This window comes from Peromyscus maniculatus, chromosome 9 (genome assembly GCF_049852395.1).
Source record: "Peromyscus maniculatus bairdii isolate BWxNUB_F1_BW_parent chromosome 9, HU_Pman_BW_mat_3.1, whole genome shotgun sequence".
Lineage (NCBI taxonomy): Eukaryota > Metazoa > Chordata > Mammalia > Rodentia > Cricetidae > Peromyscus > Peromyscus maniculatus.
In genome coordinates, this window is record NC_134860.1 from 27,001,747 (window position 1) to 27,017,108 (window position 15,362).

Below are 15,362 nucleotides of genomic sequence, written 5' to 3' on the forward strand. Positions count from 1 at the left end.
TTTTACAGACCAAGAGATAAAAATCAGAGATATCATGTTAAGACTTATGTAACAGAATCACTTCTACAATCTTATTAAGGACATTCTAAATTCTAATAATAACTGCATACACCCTTCAAAATATGTCTGCATTAATGAGAAGACAGTAGCTCACATTGGGGGAATAACATTTTACCTAATTAGAGATGCGGTGTAAAAGCTCAGGGGCTGTGCCGAAATTGGCAATGGAAAGGGTTGGTTTTCTGTCCACAATTTGCCTACCTCTATCTTTAAGTTTTGGAGAAGGTCCCACAAAATGTGGCACAAATGTCACCCTCATAAGCTGTAGCTGGAGTTTTCTCCAGTGCTGCCCAGCACCACGGACCCCGCAACCACTCATAAAATAATCACTCAGAAACTTATATTAATTAAACTGCTGGGCCATTAGCTCAGGTCTACCACTGTAAGACTAGCTCTTACACTTAACTCAACCCATTTCTGTTTATCTCTATGTCGCCATGTGTTCCGTGGCTTTACCTGTTGTCTTTACATGTTGCTCCCTGGATGGCAGGCTGGCGTCTCCTCCAGACTTCCACCTCCCAGCCTCTCTTCTCTGTTTGTCCCGCCTATCCTGTACTTCCTGCCTGGCTACTGGCCAATCAGTGTTTTATTTATCAATCAATCAATCATAGTAACAATATTGACAACACACAGGGCATCACACAGCAATAAGCCATAGCCAGACTTGCAAGAAGGTCAGGAAAGACATGCTATGTGCTCAGGTGCCATCATCACTTACTTTGTTTTTAGGTTTTGAGATGTTTTGCTATGCAATGCAGGATAGCCTTGAACTTGGGAACGGAGGCACCTAACATGGCAGAACTTCCAGCGCCGTCCCCAGTCCGATTCAGCCACAGGTACTGAACTAACAGCCCAAATGTGAGATTCCTGACGACAGGTTTGGGGAAGGCGAAAGAACATGTTTCCAGCTGAGAACCTAGCTCTCCATGAAGATCTTAATAATTCAGACCCTAGGGAGTACAGAGTCGTGCTCCAGCCAAGCCACCTAGGCTAGCATCACAATTCAGCTTCTCCCCAAAGCTACCACGCTTCTCTCTAACTGACATATCTCTGAGACAAGATAAAAGGGGTGCCCTATGCTGGAGTCTGAACAGTAACCAGTTACCACTAATTAGAGGTTAGGAGAGCACTTGGCATTGAGAGTGCCCAGAAACGCTGTTCACTAAAACTTGTCTGTCTGGTGATCTATAGGGCTGTGTGCTCACGCTCACTCAGAACTGCACACTTCCCCCAACTTCCAGACTAATTAGTAACTTGAATCCACAGCATTTTTCTTGCACCCACTTACCAGTTGAGAAAAGCACACGAAACACTAGGCTCCGCCCACCATTCACTCCATTACGCCATAATAAGCAGGTACTGTGCACCCCTAGATGAAAGAACTGAAAAGGACTAAAGCCTCCTGTCCCACTTCCAAGGATCCCGGGTGCTGTATGCAGACAATATTATATTTTAATAATTAATTGTTCATCAAAGAAAAAAATGAGGAACAGGGATGCTAAATTCAAAGTTATTCAAATTGCAAAAATGAATAATGCATGACTTTTATATTAAATACACACTGTATTAAGTAGTCTACATTTCACCCAACTCTGTCTTTCATTTTTTAAGCATTTTGAACGACAATATGAATAATCAGTTAGGGGAGGTTTGTTTGGAAAAAGGAATACCTTATTTGAATGCAAATGAAGTATATTTGAAGATGATTAAATTTTTCTTATCAATTAGGAAATTTTGTATGAGGGCCTTAAAGTCATGGTCAGCCATTAAGTTCAGCCCAGCCCGGTTACCCTTGCAGCTTCCTCTCAACATTAAATTATATCTGGCTCATTCTGTTCAATTTCTTCTTTCTGATAGCAGTGCCAAGAGGCAATTTTTAATTAAAGAAAATTTGAAAGATTCAAACATGCATAATTGGATTAAAAATGTGATCATTAAAACATTAGATGATAATCATCTGATTGATTGCATTTTTCAGTGTGTTAATAACTTAATATTTGTAATGCTTTAGTTACATAGGGACAAAGAAGGTTCTTTATAAAACATGCTGAATAGTCAACATATAGAAAAGACCAGTGAAGTCATCAAGAATGGTGGAATTTGTCAAGGATGGCGACACACACTGCTAGTCATAGAGAAGAGTGGGATATTCAAAAGAAGCAAGAACAAGACAACATTACTTATTCTGTCTTCCTAACATGCACACTCTAGAGGAAACCCCAGAACATCTACAATGCCATAAATACCTACAGTGATTGTGGAGGCCAAGGGAGACTGGTTCATAGGTTGGAGAAGCTACCTGAAGAACCCAGATCCCCAGATGCAAACACAGAGAGGCCCTGGATAATGAGAGTCACACAACCCTGCTGCAAAGCCACCTAGCCCCCTTGATTATGTTAATGGTTTGACCAAGCATGGCATTTTAATTTAAAGTTGATGTTCAAATAAAACAAAAGAGAACTTATATGAAGATCACAGCTGAGAAATGGATGTGGCACTTAAATTTCAGAAATTATATAATGACAAAATCCAGGAGCATCCCAAGCAGCTTCGGGGCTTGTCTCTACTTGTAAGGCCCTGGAGATCATAACTGACACATGATACATTCCCATGGCTTCCTTTTGAACAAGTCAAAGCTAATTCACAAAAGAGGAACAAGGTACACAAGAACCAGCTTAGTCAGACAACAAGCAAGAAATGGCTGATGCCAGAAGGTGGCCCAGCAGAGTGGCATGAAAAGGCAGCTCAGACTGGGCAGAGGGACATATGCCTTTCATCCCAGCACTCCAGAGGCAGAGATGGGCAGATCTCTGTGAGTCTGAGGCCAGTTGGGACTACAAACTGAGACCCTGTTAAAGAAAAAAGGCGAGAGAATGAGAGACAGAATGAAAGACAGAAAAAAAAGAAAACCCATCTTGGAATTTAGTACAACTGGGCTCAAGTCAGTGCTCCACTATGGGAGCTGGGACAGCTCAGCTGATCTCTCCGAAGCCTCAGCTTTCCTATCTGGAGCAGCATTGTTATCTCCTAGGCAACTGCAGGGATGAAACAAGGCTACTTGTAGAAAGCACCAAGGCAGGGCTAAGTGCACAGCAGGTCAAAGAGTTGGGACAGATCTGCTTTGTCCCACCTTCTGGCTCTTTACCCTAATCAAAACACTACTGCTTACCACAGACCATCTTTACCATCAACATCTCCATTGTTCCCTTTCTTTTCTAGATCCTGTTGTCTGCAGCTCAGACTGGCCTTGCCCTTGTGGCCCTCCTGCTTCAGCCTACTGAGTGCTGGGATCGCAGGCATTTTCCACGTGCCTGGCTGCATTTCCTTGAAGTTTTGTATGCCCCAGCAAAGTCAAGCGCCATGCATTCAGTCGTCAGGTGGAGGCAGATGCAGAACACTCCAGATGACATCACCACCTGTCCACAGTCCCCAAGCAGACCTCCACAAGGGAGATCAGCTCACACTGAGTGCTTCCCATGTGCCAGGCACACTGTGTGCTGGAAGACAATGTATCTTTAAGATAAACCAAAGACCTCACCATACAGTGGAGAAAACTGAGCCACTGAGAAAGTAGGTGATTTTCTGTACAACTAGTCACAGGGGGAAATAATATTCAAAGCCAAATCCTGTGCTCTTGGCCCTGGGGTGACAGTACTTCTCCTATTAATGTGACACATGGGCAGCAGAGAAGCACGGTAGAAAAGTCACCCAAGGGAGACCAGTGGATCTCTGGAGATCTTTCTTAAACCCTTTGTTCTTTATATTTCACTGAAACAAGGTTAAGCATGTTTCCCTAAGCTCCCATAGTCCTGGTTCAAACGCTAAAGCATTGACAAAGGAGGGTGGTTGAATGAGGACTTCTGAGGCCTTTTTATGTCTTAACACTATTGTTAACAATGCTATTTAGTGATAAAATAGCAATCACACAGCATCCGACTTCCTGGACTTAGCCAAGAAAAGAAACGGAAACAGCTCCCATCTATGGTGGAGGTTTTGATAAACCCAAATCCAGGAAACTGGAAATGGCTTAAGCCTGTCTGGTTCTAGAAGATTTTGAGATCAAAAGCATTCAGATAGGCATCAGTCCTTCCTGGATCCATAAAAAGACAGGAGCCAATTAGCTAGGCACTGGCTGCTGCACATTTATAGCTCACTTCAGGAAAGTTCCATGTAATTAAGTGCTGGAAACATAAACTTCAAACGGGAAATTTTGTCGCGTGTTATGATGCTCAAAATCACCAGTGAGCTGTAAATGTTCAGAGCTATCAGTGAGCCACAGACAGCAGAGCACTGGCTTCCTCATTCAAAAGAGAGAAGATGATTTAACGATTGCTTCAAGGTAAACATTCCAACAGAACCCTCATTAATTCGCTTAAAACACATTTGGAGTATGTGAGGATTGGGGAAAGATCAGAACCAAAGCTCAGTCTGTTACATGGTGAGTATTGACCCAACTAAGTATTTATACTATCTGATCACACACACACACACACACACACACACACACACACACACACACACACACACCAGTGGATAGGGGCAGTGTCATGAATAAAGCAAACAAATTCCAGCTTCCTCTGAGATGAGGCTGGCAAACTTTTTCTGAGAAGGCCCAGAGAGCAAATATTTAAAGCTTTGTAAGACTTAAGCATTGCTGGCGACAACTACCGTCTGTATAACAAAAGCAGCCATAGATATCTGTGAACAAATGAGTACGGCTGAGTGATAAAACTTTATTTATAATGACAAGCAGTGGGCCAAGATTTGTGTGACCCAATAAAACTTTGAACAAACAAGCAGGAAGCTTGATTTGGTCTACAGATTATAGTTCCTTGAGTCCTAATCTACAGTGCTGTGGGCACACAGCAAGTATCATTCCCCATGTCTGCCCAGCCTCAACACATTTATCTAAGGTAAACCATTATTCTCATTTTTCAAATGGAAATATTAACAAGAGACACAGTCATTTGCACAGGATCATATAGCTTCCAAGCTAGAGTCAGAACTCCAATTCAGGACAGCCTGAACTGACAAGTACTTCTAAAATATTCTCCATGTCTGCTGGGCTCCCAGGATCAAGTGGAGAGTAAGAAAACACACTTGTATTTTTGGACACATGAAGCAACTTTGCAGACATACAAAATGCCAGTCTCGGTAGTACCAGGAATGCCAAGGATAGAGAGGAAACTTCGAATGAGCACAAGACTGTCCCACAGGCAAGGACCGCCTTTTTTCCTTGGACCTCAGTGTCTTGCCTGGTGTGTTCTGGGCACTGCATGGTGGAAGGAGGAATGGACTCATTGAAGATACTTAAAGCTCATAGGCACAAAACAAGCGAGACACCTCAAACGAAGGCAGCTCATCTCTGTGATGTCTTACTGGTGCATGACACAGGTGACTATCTGTGTCCTGATCAGTGTCCCCAAAGTCTCCTTTCCTAGAACTTGTGCTGCGATTCCAGAATTCATGCAGATATTTTCAGAAAGTTTAGCCATTTGGCCCCAGATAGTTGTTTTAATATTTTTTCTTTTTAGATATGAGCCCCAGTCATAACAATGATGGAGCAATAGCAATATATTAGAGTCCTCTGAAATACTTTTTAGCTTGCTCCTTCACCAGAACCTCTCTGGTGGGACTCTGTGAAGATGGAAACCTGCGGATGGGGCCACACACAGAAACAGTGGCAACAGCCTGGGAGGAGCAGGACCTTACAGCTGGGTCACTTGTCAAGGTGTGACAGCTTCCCAGCAGGCCTGCGTCCCCCGTCTGCGCGTCCTGTGGACTAAGCAGTTGACTGCCCAAGGGATTTTGGCAGATTCCATGATGCCTGTTGGGCTCATCCGACTTTCCCGGGTGTACAATGATCATGCAGCAACACAGAATCGAGGGGCCTTTGGTAGACTGTCACCTGCCCCCCTTTGCTGCTTTTTCCTTTTTCTAACCCCCAGGAGCAGAGCAGATTCTGTCATCTAAAGTTAGCTCTTAATGGTACGAACCCGAGGCAGACACAGTTCTTTCATTGGTCTCCAGCCAATTAACATACAGAAGAAACAGCCTGGCAAAAAGGTCTTAGGAGAGTGTTGTTGCTCCCCTCGGCTTGCTGTGCGGTCTCTCACTTCTGAATTCTAGTCATCCTCTGCTTTGACTATAGAATGCAACGTAAAGGTGTGCAAAACCAAAATGCCAATCACCCCAGAAACAGTCCCACTGGGTGGCCTCCACTGGACTCCCAGGACACACTCCCTCATCCACTCACTCCAAGAAGTGACCACGTCTTTCATTTTGAAATAATCATGCTGCTTTCCTTTCAGACTTACCACCGAAATCTTGTAAAACCTTGTTCCAATCTCCCTCAGCTTCCTGGTTCTCAAATACACCATGCTGCTTGGTGGTCCACTCTTTTTCATTATGGCAAAATGCTTTAATGTATGATTACAACAAGTTGTCTTCGCCTCTCCCGCTAACGAATGGGCTTTGAGGCTTTTTTGGCATTTGGGTAATTGGAAGTAGCAATGCCACAAATATTCATCTGTTGCCAGGCACATTTCTGAATTTCTCTTTGCATGGTTTTCCAGAGTGACTGTGCTAACGTATTATCACACAGCATGTACCAAAGTCCTGGGTATTTGTACCACAGCTAGCACTCAATACTTCTGGCAATTCAAGTATCAGACTATCTATGCATGATGATAGGTTTTTGTTGTTGTTTAAAGCTTTGTAGATGAGACATAGTTGAGAAATTAGTGTACCAAACACATGAACTATTTTTTTAACTCACAAAGAGCCAAATGTACAAACCAACAGGGATACCAGGGTGAAACTGTGTTATAACTAAGCACTTACCCTCTATGAGGTGTGTCCACCGGAACATGGCCCAACACAAAATAATAAACTTACTTTGGAAATCATGTAAGGTTTTGGTAATTTGCTTTTGTAAACTCAATTGTGTGATTCTCAGGTATGAACTTATGTGTGACAACATCATGTCTCATTTCAAAATGTTGGGCATACCCATATAAACAGGTAACAAAGGACATTTTTACACCCAAGAAAAGCCCCCTGTGCCCTGTGCCTCCCCGCCACCTCACTCTCCCATTCTGACTTGCATCGGCTTGGACTAACTGGCTTGTTCTTGAGCTTAATATAAACAGGCCATGCAGTGTCTGTTCCTCTGGGTAGGTTGGTAAGTCGCTATTTTTTAACTGCTGTATGTAATGGGCTACAACCTAATATGCCATGGCTAGTACCTATGTTCCCACTGCTGAACACTTGGTGTTTCTAATCTGTAGCTATTAAGAACAAAACTGTTTACAAGTCTTCTGTGTGGCTGTTTCTCTTGTGTACACACTTAAGCATGAGCCTACCAGATCAGAGAGTGAGGCTCTGTACAGGGCAGCTCTCTGAAGGGGGTCTGCTAACCAGTTCACCATGCCCAGCCGTGAGATCACAATCTTGTGGGATGGAGCCCACCTGCTGTTTCAGAAACCCCCCAAGTCTGGGCATGTCTAGAATTAGAATTCATTCTTTATTGGTGAAACATCAGTTGAGTCAGGTGCGATGTGAAAAAAATAACGAATGTACTGGCACTTGCTCTTACCACGATGTGGCAAAACTTGGCTGGGGGCTGTTAACTTACACAATTTTACTTGCTCGCTCCACTTTCTCTTAGGGGCTGGGGATGACTCCAGCCACCACAGGACTGTGTCCACAGACTAAGTAGAAGATGTATCCTAAGGCAAGGGGAAAAGAGAGAGAAGCACAAGGCAGATGTGCCAGGAAAGGTGTTGCATGGCATGTTCCTCTGAGTTACAACATTCCCCTCACAGGGGGAGGGGAGGCCCCGGAGCCCCAGGAGTGTAAACAAAGGTTACATGTCTGGAGCATGGAAACTTGGGAGACTCTTGAGGGCAGCTGTTAACACTGTTAACAGTATGAAAGGGCATACCAGTTGCTTGAGCTGGAGACTCTCACAAGCCAAATCCAGAAAGGAGGATATATTTGGGCCTTGGAGCTGGCTGCATGGTGTGCAAGCAAGCTCAGGGTCACAGCTTTCAGAAGTCATCATCCATGTTGGAATTGGTTTCTGCATATGCAGCTGCTTTCGGGTTGTCCCTGTTCCTTGTAAGTAAGCCCTCACTTACACTCCTGTTAGTAACCCCAATACAATGTTCACCAAACTGAACATTGACACAATTGTTACCTTGGTCTGTCATGGCTCCCTTTCTGGGGTGAGTGCATGTGAGTGTTGCATCTCCCCCAAGAAAGTTTGTCACAGTGTTGTTTTGACAGGTCAGTTGAAGATCTCCTGAGAGACATGTCTGCATCTTGCCCTACCCATAACTTCCATTGACAAGAAAAGCTTGTCAGAGCCTCATTTGGAAAACATCTTAGAAGTGTGCTCCCAATGATCAGAATTTGTCCTTTCCCAGATAGCTTTCTTGGAAAATCCAGGGAGGTAACAACAGATGACGTTAGATAGAACAGCTATCCAGAAAATGGCCAGTGCAAAGTTTTGTTGTGTAGGGCAAATGTTGTTTCTAATCACCCTTACGTTTCTGGGGCAAAAAAGCATCCCACCTCACATTAAGGAGGAAGAAAAAAGTGATGGCAGGTTAGGGGAGCTCAGGAAGGAGGGACCAGCAAACCAGGCTGAACAACCTAGTCACTGGCAGCATCAGGTTTCCATTCAGAAACAAAAGCAGCTGGGTACCAGGGCAGCCAGAGCAGGCCTTTAACCCCAGCACTGGGGAGGCAGAGGCAGGCAGGCAGCTCTGTGTCAGTTTGAGGTCAGCCTGGTCTACATATGCAGTTCCAGGTCAGCCAGAGCTACACGGCGAGACCCTATCAAAAAAAGGAAAGAAGAGGAAGAGGAAGAGGAGGAGGAGGAGGAGGAGGAGGAGGAGGAGGAGGAGGAGGAGGAGGAGGGAGGAGGAGGAGGAGGAGGAAGAGGAGGAGAATTAGAAAAGTGGGATAAGAAGAAGAAGAATTAGAAAAGTGGGATATTTTGGTAATGAGAGAGAGGAAATAGTGTTTCCATGGATTTTGACAGTGTGTAAAATACATACAAAAAGGTGGTGGCATCTGTTTGGGTGGGTACTTAAAGGCTCAATAAAAAGCATGTATGCCTCAAAATTTAGGAAAAATACATACTTTCAGCATGGAACTAAATGCACATTTCTTAGTTAGGTAAAAATGAGCTACATGCCAACATTTCTGTAAGGCTGCACATGTACCCTGCATTTTGACATCAGAAAAGTGCAAGTAAGAAACAGCACTTCATGTGGCCTGTAAGCTCCCAGAGTTCATCCCTGCAGCAATGGAGAAAGATGTCACCGTACTCAAGATTCCCAAGCACCATGTCGTCTCTCACCGCCATCAGACACATCATCTAAGCTCACAGTGCTGAATCTGGAGCGTGCTCCCAGCCTGAAGCATCTCTTGCTCAGCATCTTCAGGCCTCCCACTTGACAGCTCCGCATTCCCAAGTCTGAGCGGAACTGGCTACTCTTGAAGCCACTGTTAACCGCAGGTTCCTCCCGAGTGCAGAGCCACCACACCTAGCTCGGTGGTGCCAATCACCACAGGAAGAGCAGAGGACACTACTTATAAGATCCACCTAGCATTTTAGAAGAAAGGATAAGCAGTAGAGCAGCCACCGGGAGGGGATGAGGTGGACGACTTTGAAAGGAAGCAGAAGAGCTCTACGCTATCTGTAGAGTGGCCCTGCGACATTCCTTCCAGAGACAAGCTGAGGTCAGGTCCCATCTTCCAGATTTCTCGGTGTCTTCGTGGAGTACTCCCACCATGCTGATCCAGCCAGTGAGCATACAGCCAGGAGTCACACAGGCCCCTAAGGATCCCATGCGGGGCTCCATGCGGGGGGCTCCATGCGGGGCTCCATGCAGGGGCTCCATGCGGGGCTCCATGCGGGGCTCTATGCAGGGGCAGTCTTGGCTCAGGGGTTCTCTGGCCAAGACTAAATACAGCCTCTTGCTGCCTCACGTTCTTCTCTGTGCTGTAAGAATGAACACTCTTCTCGACCCCACCTCTCGGTCCTATTCTCCCCAGGCCACCTTTCCCCGTGAGAAACCTCTCTTACACTTAAAACTCCATCTTGGCATCTGATTCACAGAGCACCCCTGTGACCAAGCGCCAAGCATGCAGTGTAGCGAAGATCAGATAATTACATCTCAGCTGAAGGAACAGAGAAGATTCTTCTTGCTAACAACTAAAAGTCAGTTAATAACAAATTAACTTTCTGAGACCCGACCCCTAGAGGTTAGGAAGTCAGGCCGCTTCAGCAACCCACATTGACTCTGCACCTCACACATGGCACCATCACTCCCTCGCCAGAGAATCCGTGAAGAGCGTAGTTATTTATGCTCCTTCAAACCAGCAGATCACACAAAGCCCTCACAAAGCCCTCACAGGACCGTCAACCAAAACCACATCCAATTCCACGAAAGCGCTTTTCAACTCTTCAAGATGTCCACCCCTTCTGGGAGAACGGCACTCTCTCCTGACACCCCCTTCCCCCCCCCCCCCCCCCCCCGCATTTTCACTTTCTCTTCTCAGTCAGAGCCAAGCCTCAGTGGTCTTCAGCCCCCCCCCCCCCCCCCCCCGGTTTGGTATTTTCATACATTAATACTTTCACTTGTATGAGTAGTCCTTTCCCTGACTGAGACGTTATTCGTGATTTACTGAGCAGCTGCTGCCTGCCAGCTGTGCTGTGTCATCCTCTGGCCTTTACTGGGGCTCACACCTGGGGAAGTGTTGTAAGAGTAAACAAGCAAAGAAGGTCTGAGAAAGAAACCTGGGTGGTAGGACATGAAGTGATGGGAGCGGAGGAGTCACTCGACAGACAAGATCTGAAGGGAGACTAGCAGGCGGACAATGGAGACACCCTTGCTCAACGTGCAGGAGAGGAAGAGAAGTGTGCCAGCAGAGGGCTTCACAGGAGACATTTGCAAAGACTTCAGGAAGAGAGGGGCAGCACCTCTCTTCCTCTCCCTTCCCGTAGGAACTGGCTGGGGTGTCTCTATCTACGCCCAAAGCCAGGGCTCTCGTTTTTACTCGAGAGATGTAAACTTCTCTTGTCGGTAGACACTGTTTGCAGCTCCTTCCTGTCAGAGACCAGGGTAGAACCTGGAGTCGCCGTGTCTCTAAGTCCGACAGAGTGCTCCTGTGTTGAATTATTTGCACCCCTCTCTGAGTAACTCATACCCAAGGAGATGGCGTTAGGAGGGGATTGGGGAAGGCAATCCCTGTCCTGAGGAAAGATTCCTCACAAATGAGGTATGTGGAGACACCTCAACGGCAGAGTATTACCACCAGTGAGGCCCTCCCTGGGCTTGAGTCCCAGAAGAGGGGTACCATTCTTAATGTGGATTTGGAAGGGAGGGATGCAAGCTGCAAGTGAAAAATCTCCATGAGATGCTGTCAGTCATCACACACTCTTCTTATTTTGTCCGTGTGTGTGTGTGTGTGTGTGTGTGTGTTTAGTATGTGTGTGGTAGATGAGCATGTGCAGATGCACACGGTGTGCATGTGCAGAGCAGAACTGAGTGTTTTCCTTGATGGCTCTCCACCTTGGTTTTTGAGGTAGGGTCTCTCGTGGATTAGGCTGGGCTGGCTGGTCCACCAGTGAGATCTAGGGTTATCTTGTCTGCACACACTACACCCCAGCATTGGAGCTCTGACACATGCTGCCAAGCTTGGCTTTCTGTGTGGGTGCTGGAGATGTGTGCAGGTCCTCACGCTTCTGGGGCGGATACTATACTGACTGAGCCACCGTCCAGCTCTCCCTTCTCTGTTTTCACTTGGTTTATTCTTGTTACCTGCTGCATGACTGAACAGAACAATTAATGCTCAATCCAACTTAATCAAACTCCGATAACAAGCTTAGTTTCCCTGGAAGAGGTATTTGTTAAGCTCTACAGAGTTGGCTCATGTCAGCAGACAATCCTCTCAAAAGGTGTGAAGACATTTCATCACAGTGGTGGGAATGGAAGGAGATTTATTATGGTTACTAATGCTATTTTTGTCAATGTCGTTGGAATTCTAATTAGATTATTAAAACTTTACAAATCATTACATGAGATCCAGACTCAACACCTTCCTGCAGCAAGGGTGCTTCTGAAATGAGAGCATCCTGGTGCCACAGGTAATGATGCATCACTGATAATAAAGTTGCAGGGAAACTCCGCCAATAAACCCAGCGGGAAGAGACAGAGCCCATTCGTCTTCCTTCCTCCCCCAGGCCTACGCCTGAGGATGTGATGTCTGCTGTAGAGAACACCAGCCTCGCCCTTCCCATTTCCGCAGCTGCATGGTGCTGGCTCACAGACTGTGAAGTTTAATGGCTTGTTCTGGCTACTTAGATTTTCCCTCTTAAATCTGAGAGGCAAATCAAAAGTATTTACAAGTGACAAGACACTTGACAAAGGACTATTTTTAGGAGAGAAATGAGACAAATGGCAGATTCAACACCTAAAGCATCATATATCTTAGAGCATTTTGATTTGCAACACATGCATTCACAGAAATACCTGAGGGGAAGCAAACGGCTCACTGCTAACCCAGGCCCATCTGCAGGTTATAAATGCGGGTGCTCTTTACTCCTGAGATAATGGCTCTAAAGCCCTTGCACAGCAGAGGGCAAGGAATGCCACCACCCTCCGTTCTCTGCAAGATAACCCGATTCCTTCAGGTGAAGATGCCAGCCCTTCACTTTCTAGCTGAAGGAAGAAGATGGAGCTTACTCACCGTGATGTACGACGCCCTTCAACCCGTGGATAATAGGATCCAGCGCAGCATTGTCCCTCGGACTGACCTAATGCAAAGGAAACACGACTGGTTAAATCTGTCCTGGCATCAGCTACAGCAGCCTCAGTTTAATCTTCTAAAGAGAAGGGGGAAATGGATGCATCTAGCAAGCTGTTTAGGTCTCACATATACCATGGTGCTCACCAAATGCCAGAGATTTATGACACAATAAAATCAAGTGAGGAAGTCTAAATCACAACAAAGAAACTTCTCAGAATACATTATAACGGGAGAGAAATACCACCTTCGTAGCAAAGCCTCAAAAAGCAACTGCTCTGTTTTATTAAAAGTAGTCATGATCGGCTAAAAAGTCATTGAAAGTCATCAGAGAACAATCCATCATGGACCGAGTAGTCCACGCCTCCTGGTGATTGTGTTCTCCTGTTCTCCTTAGAAATGGCCCAGTTCCCTGCCAGCTCACTCTCCCCCGTAAAGGCCCCAGTTCCCTGGGAAACCCGTGTTCCCTGTGGGCTACTTTCATTTGCTAAAGATGATGCTTCTCCAAACCAAGCCTCATTGTCCATGGGCCCACTGGTTCATTCCTTCAACTTTTAGATACTACTTAGCATATTATTGCCTTTGCTAGATGAAAATATCCCAGCATGCTACAGTTATAATTTCAAGTACTTTCTCTTAGATATGTACAATGAAATCTTTACAAATGAAATATAACAATGTCTGAAGTGTGCTTTAAAATAATCTAGGAGAGTGGGAAGACATGAGACTGACCTTGACCCAATCACTTAGGACCTTGAATGACAGGCATAGGATGGGTCATGATACATCCTTTCTACTTCTCCCCTAAAAATAAAGAGCTTTTCAAAATCCATTATCTGTGGTTAGCATAGTTCCTGCATTTTTTCTCCTTCAGGGACTGCATTTCCTATTAATCCACTTCTCACATAATGAAGTTGAGATATTGATGAACCTTTCAGTGTGCAGCAAGACCCAATTTGCTGTTGAAAGTTAACTCAGAGGAATCCAGAAGTAGCCAACGTTGAATTTCTAGGAACTACAAAGGATGTACACCACTCCCAGGTTACAGAGATGCCTCCACCCCTGTTGAGCTGCCATTTCTGATGTGCTCTCTTGGAAAATTATCCATACTTCACACATTTCCTTCCCTTTTTGCTCCTGCAGCTCCAGGACACAGCAGTGGCTCTAAAATGTAAACTGGGACACCTCTGCCCCTCTAAGGCAACATGTGATCATGCCCAAGACATTTCTGGTTGTCACAACTACAGTAGATGAAGACAGGAGGAGTGGGGCAGGATTCTACAGAGCCCTTGACATCTAGTGCGAGGAGAATGGGACTGCTGTTAAAGATCAGTGATGCTTATGATTATACCCTACAATGAAGAATTACAAGATGTTGAGGTCAATGATGTGTTGAAGAACTCAATGTCTGGAGCCCCACGTTATGTCTACCTATTCAGAACACAGTGGCCATTATGCAGTATTATGTTTATAAACTAAAAACGTAACATAATATGGGAGTTGGTATTACATTGTAAACACTACAGATGAGGGAAAGAAGGAGGAAGGGAGGGAGGGAGGGAGGGAGAGAGGGAGGGAGGAAGGACTGATTAACAGTAAATAAGGACTCAGAGTGTTAGATCACATGGGTAAAATCCTAGAAGTTGCCATGACTGGGCCTCTATATTGTCTGACAGGGAGCCTAGATCAGGGTATATAGTGATTAGAGAGTAAAACATTCCTAAAAAGCCAACGTATGGCAAGTATTCATAGGATATACCAAACCAAAATTATATTTGAAGAAATACTATATTTCCATCAATCAAGTAATTGATCAAAAATTTAAACCATGGCCCCCAAAAGGGATCACAACTCAAGACTATAAGATAAGAGATTCTCATCAGTAAATGTGGTCACATTTCAAAAGCCCAGAATAGGCCGGGAGGTGATAGCACACGCCTTTAATCCCAGCACTCGGGAGGCAGAGCCAGGTGGATCTCTGTGAGTTCGAGGCCAGCCTGGTCTCCAAAGTGAGTTCCAGGAAATGCGCAAAGCTACACAGAGAAACCCTGTCTCAAAAAAACAAAACAAAACAAAACAAAAAGCCCAGAATAGAACAGGAGCCCAGCCCAGAATAGAATAAGAGCCCAGAGAAAAAGCCATGGCTGTAGGTAGAAGGGTGTTTTGGATGAGTGTCCTTACTGTGTGTTTAAGGCTTTGTCTTCAAGGGGTGCTATGGGAGGTGGTGGAACCTTTAAGAGTTAGGGTCCAGGTGGGAGGTTCGTAGTCATTGGGGACATGCCCTGGTGGGGCCTATGGGACCCTAGACCCACCCTCTTTCTCTTTTAGCTTGCTGAGTGATGATGTCAGCACTACTACACATTCCACCATGTAATAGGATCTCAGGTCCAAAGTAAGAGGGGCAGGGCAATCAATCTTGGACTTGAACACATAATATGAGTCAAAATAAATCTTTTCTAAGCCAGCTGTCTTATGTATCT

The 15,362-nt window shown here is 45.3% G+C and overlaps 1 protein-coding gene across 2 annotated transcripts in view; it reads right to left on the reverse strand.

The window, feature by feature from the left end:
- Nucleotides 1-15,362, reverse strand: part of Ptprg (protein tyrosine phosphatase receptor type G) — a 703,035-nt gene that overhangs the window by 140,045 nt on the left and 547,628 nt on the right. For both annotated transcript variants that reach the window (XM_015993986.3, XM_006975079.4), the window contains exon 6: nucleotides 12,826-12,892. In XM_015993986.3, coding sequence (XP_015849472.1) covers nucleotides 12,826-12,892 — 67 coding nt within the window. The remainder of the gene's footprint in view (nucleotides 1-12,825; nucleotides 12,893-15,362) is intronic.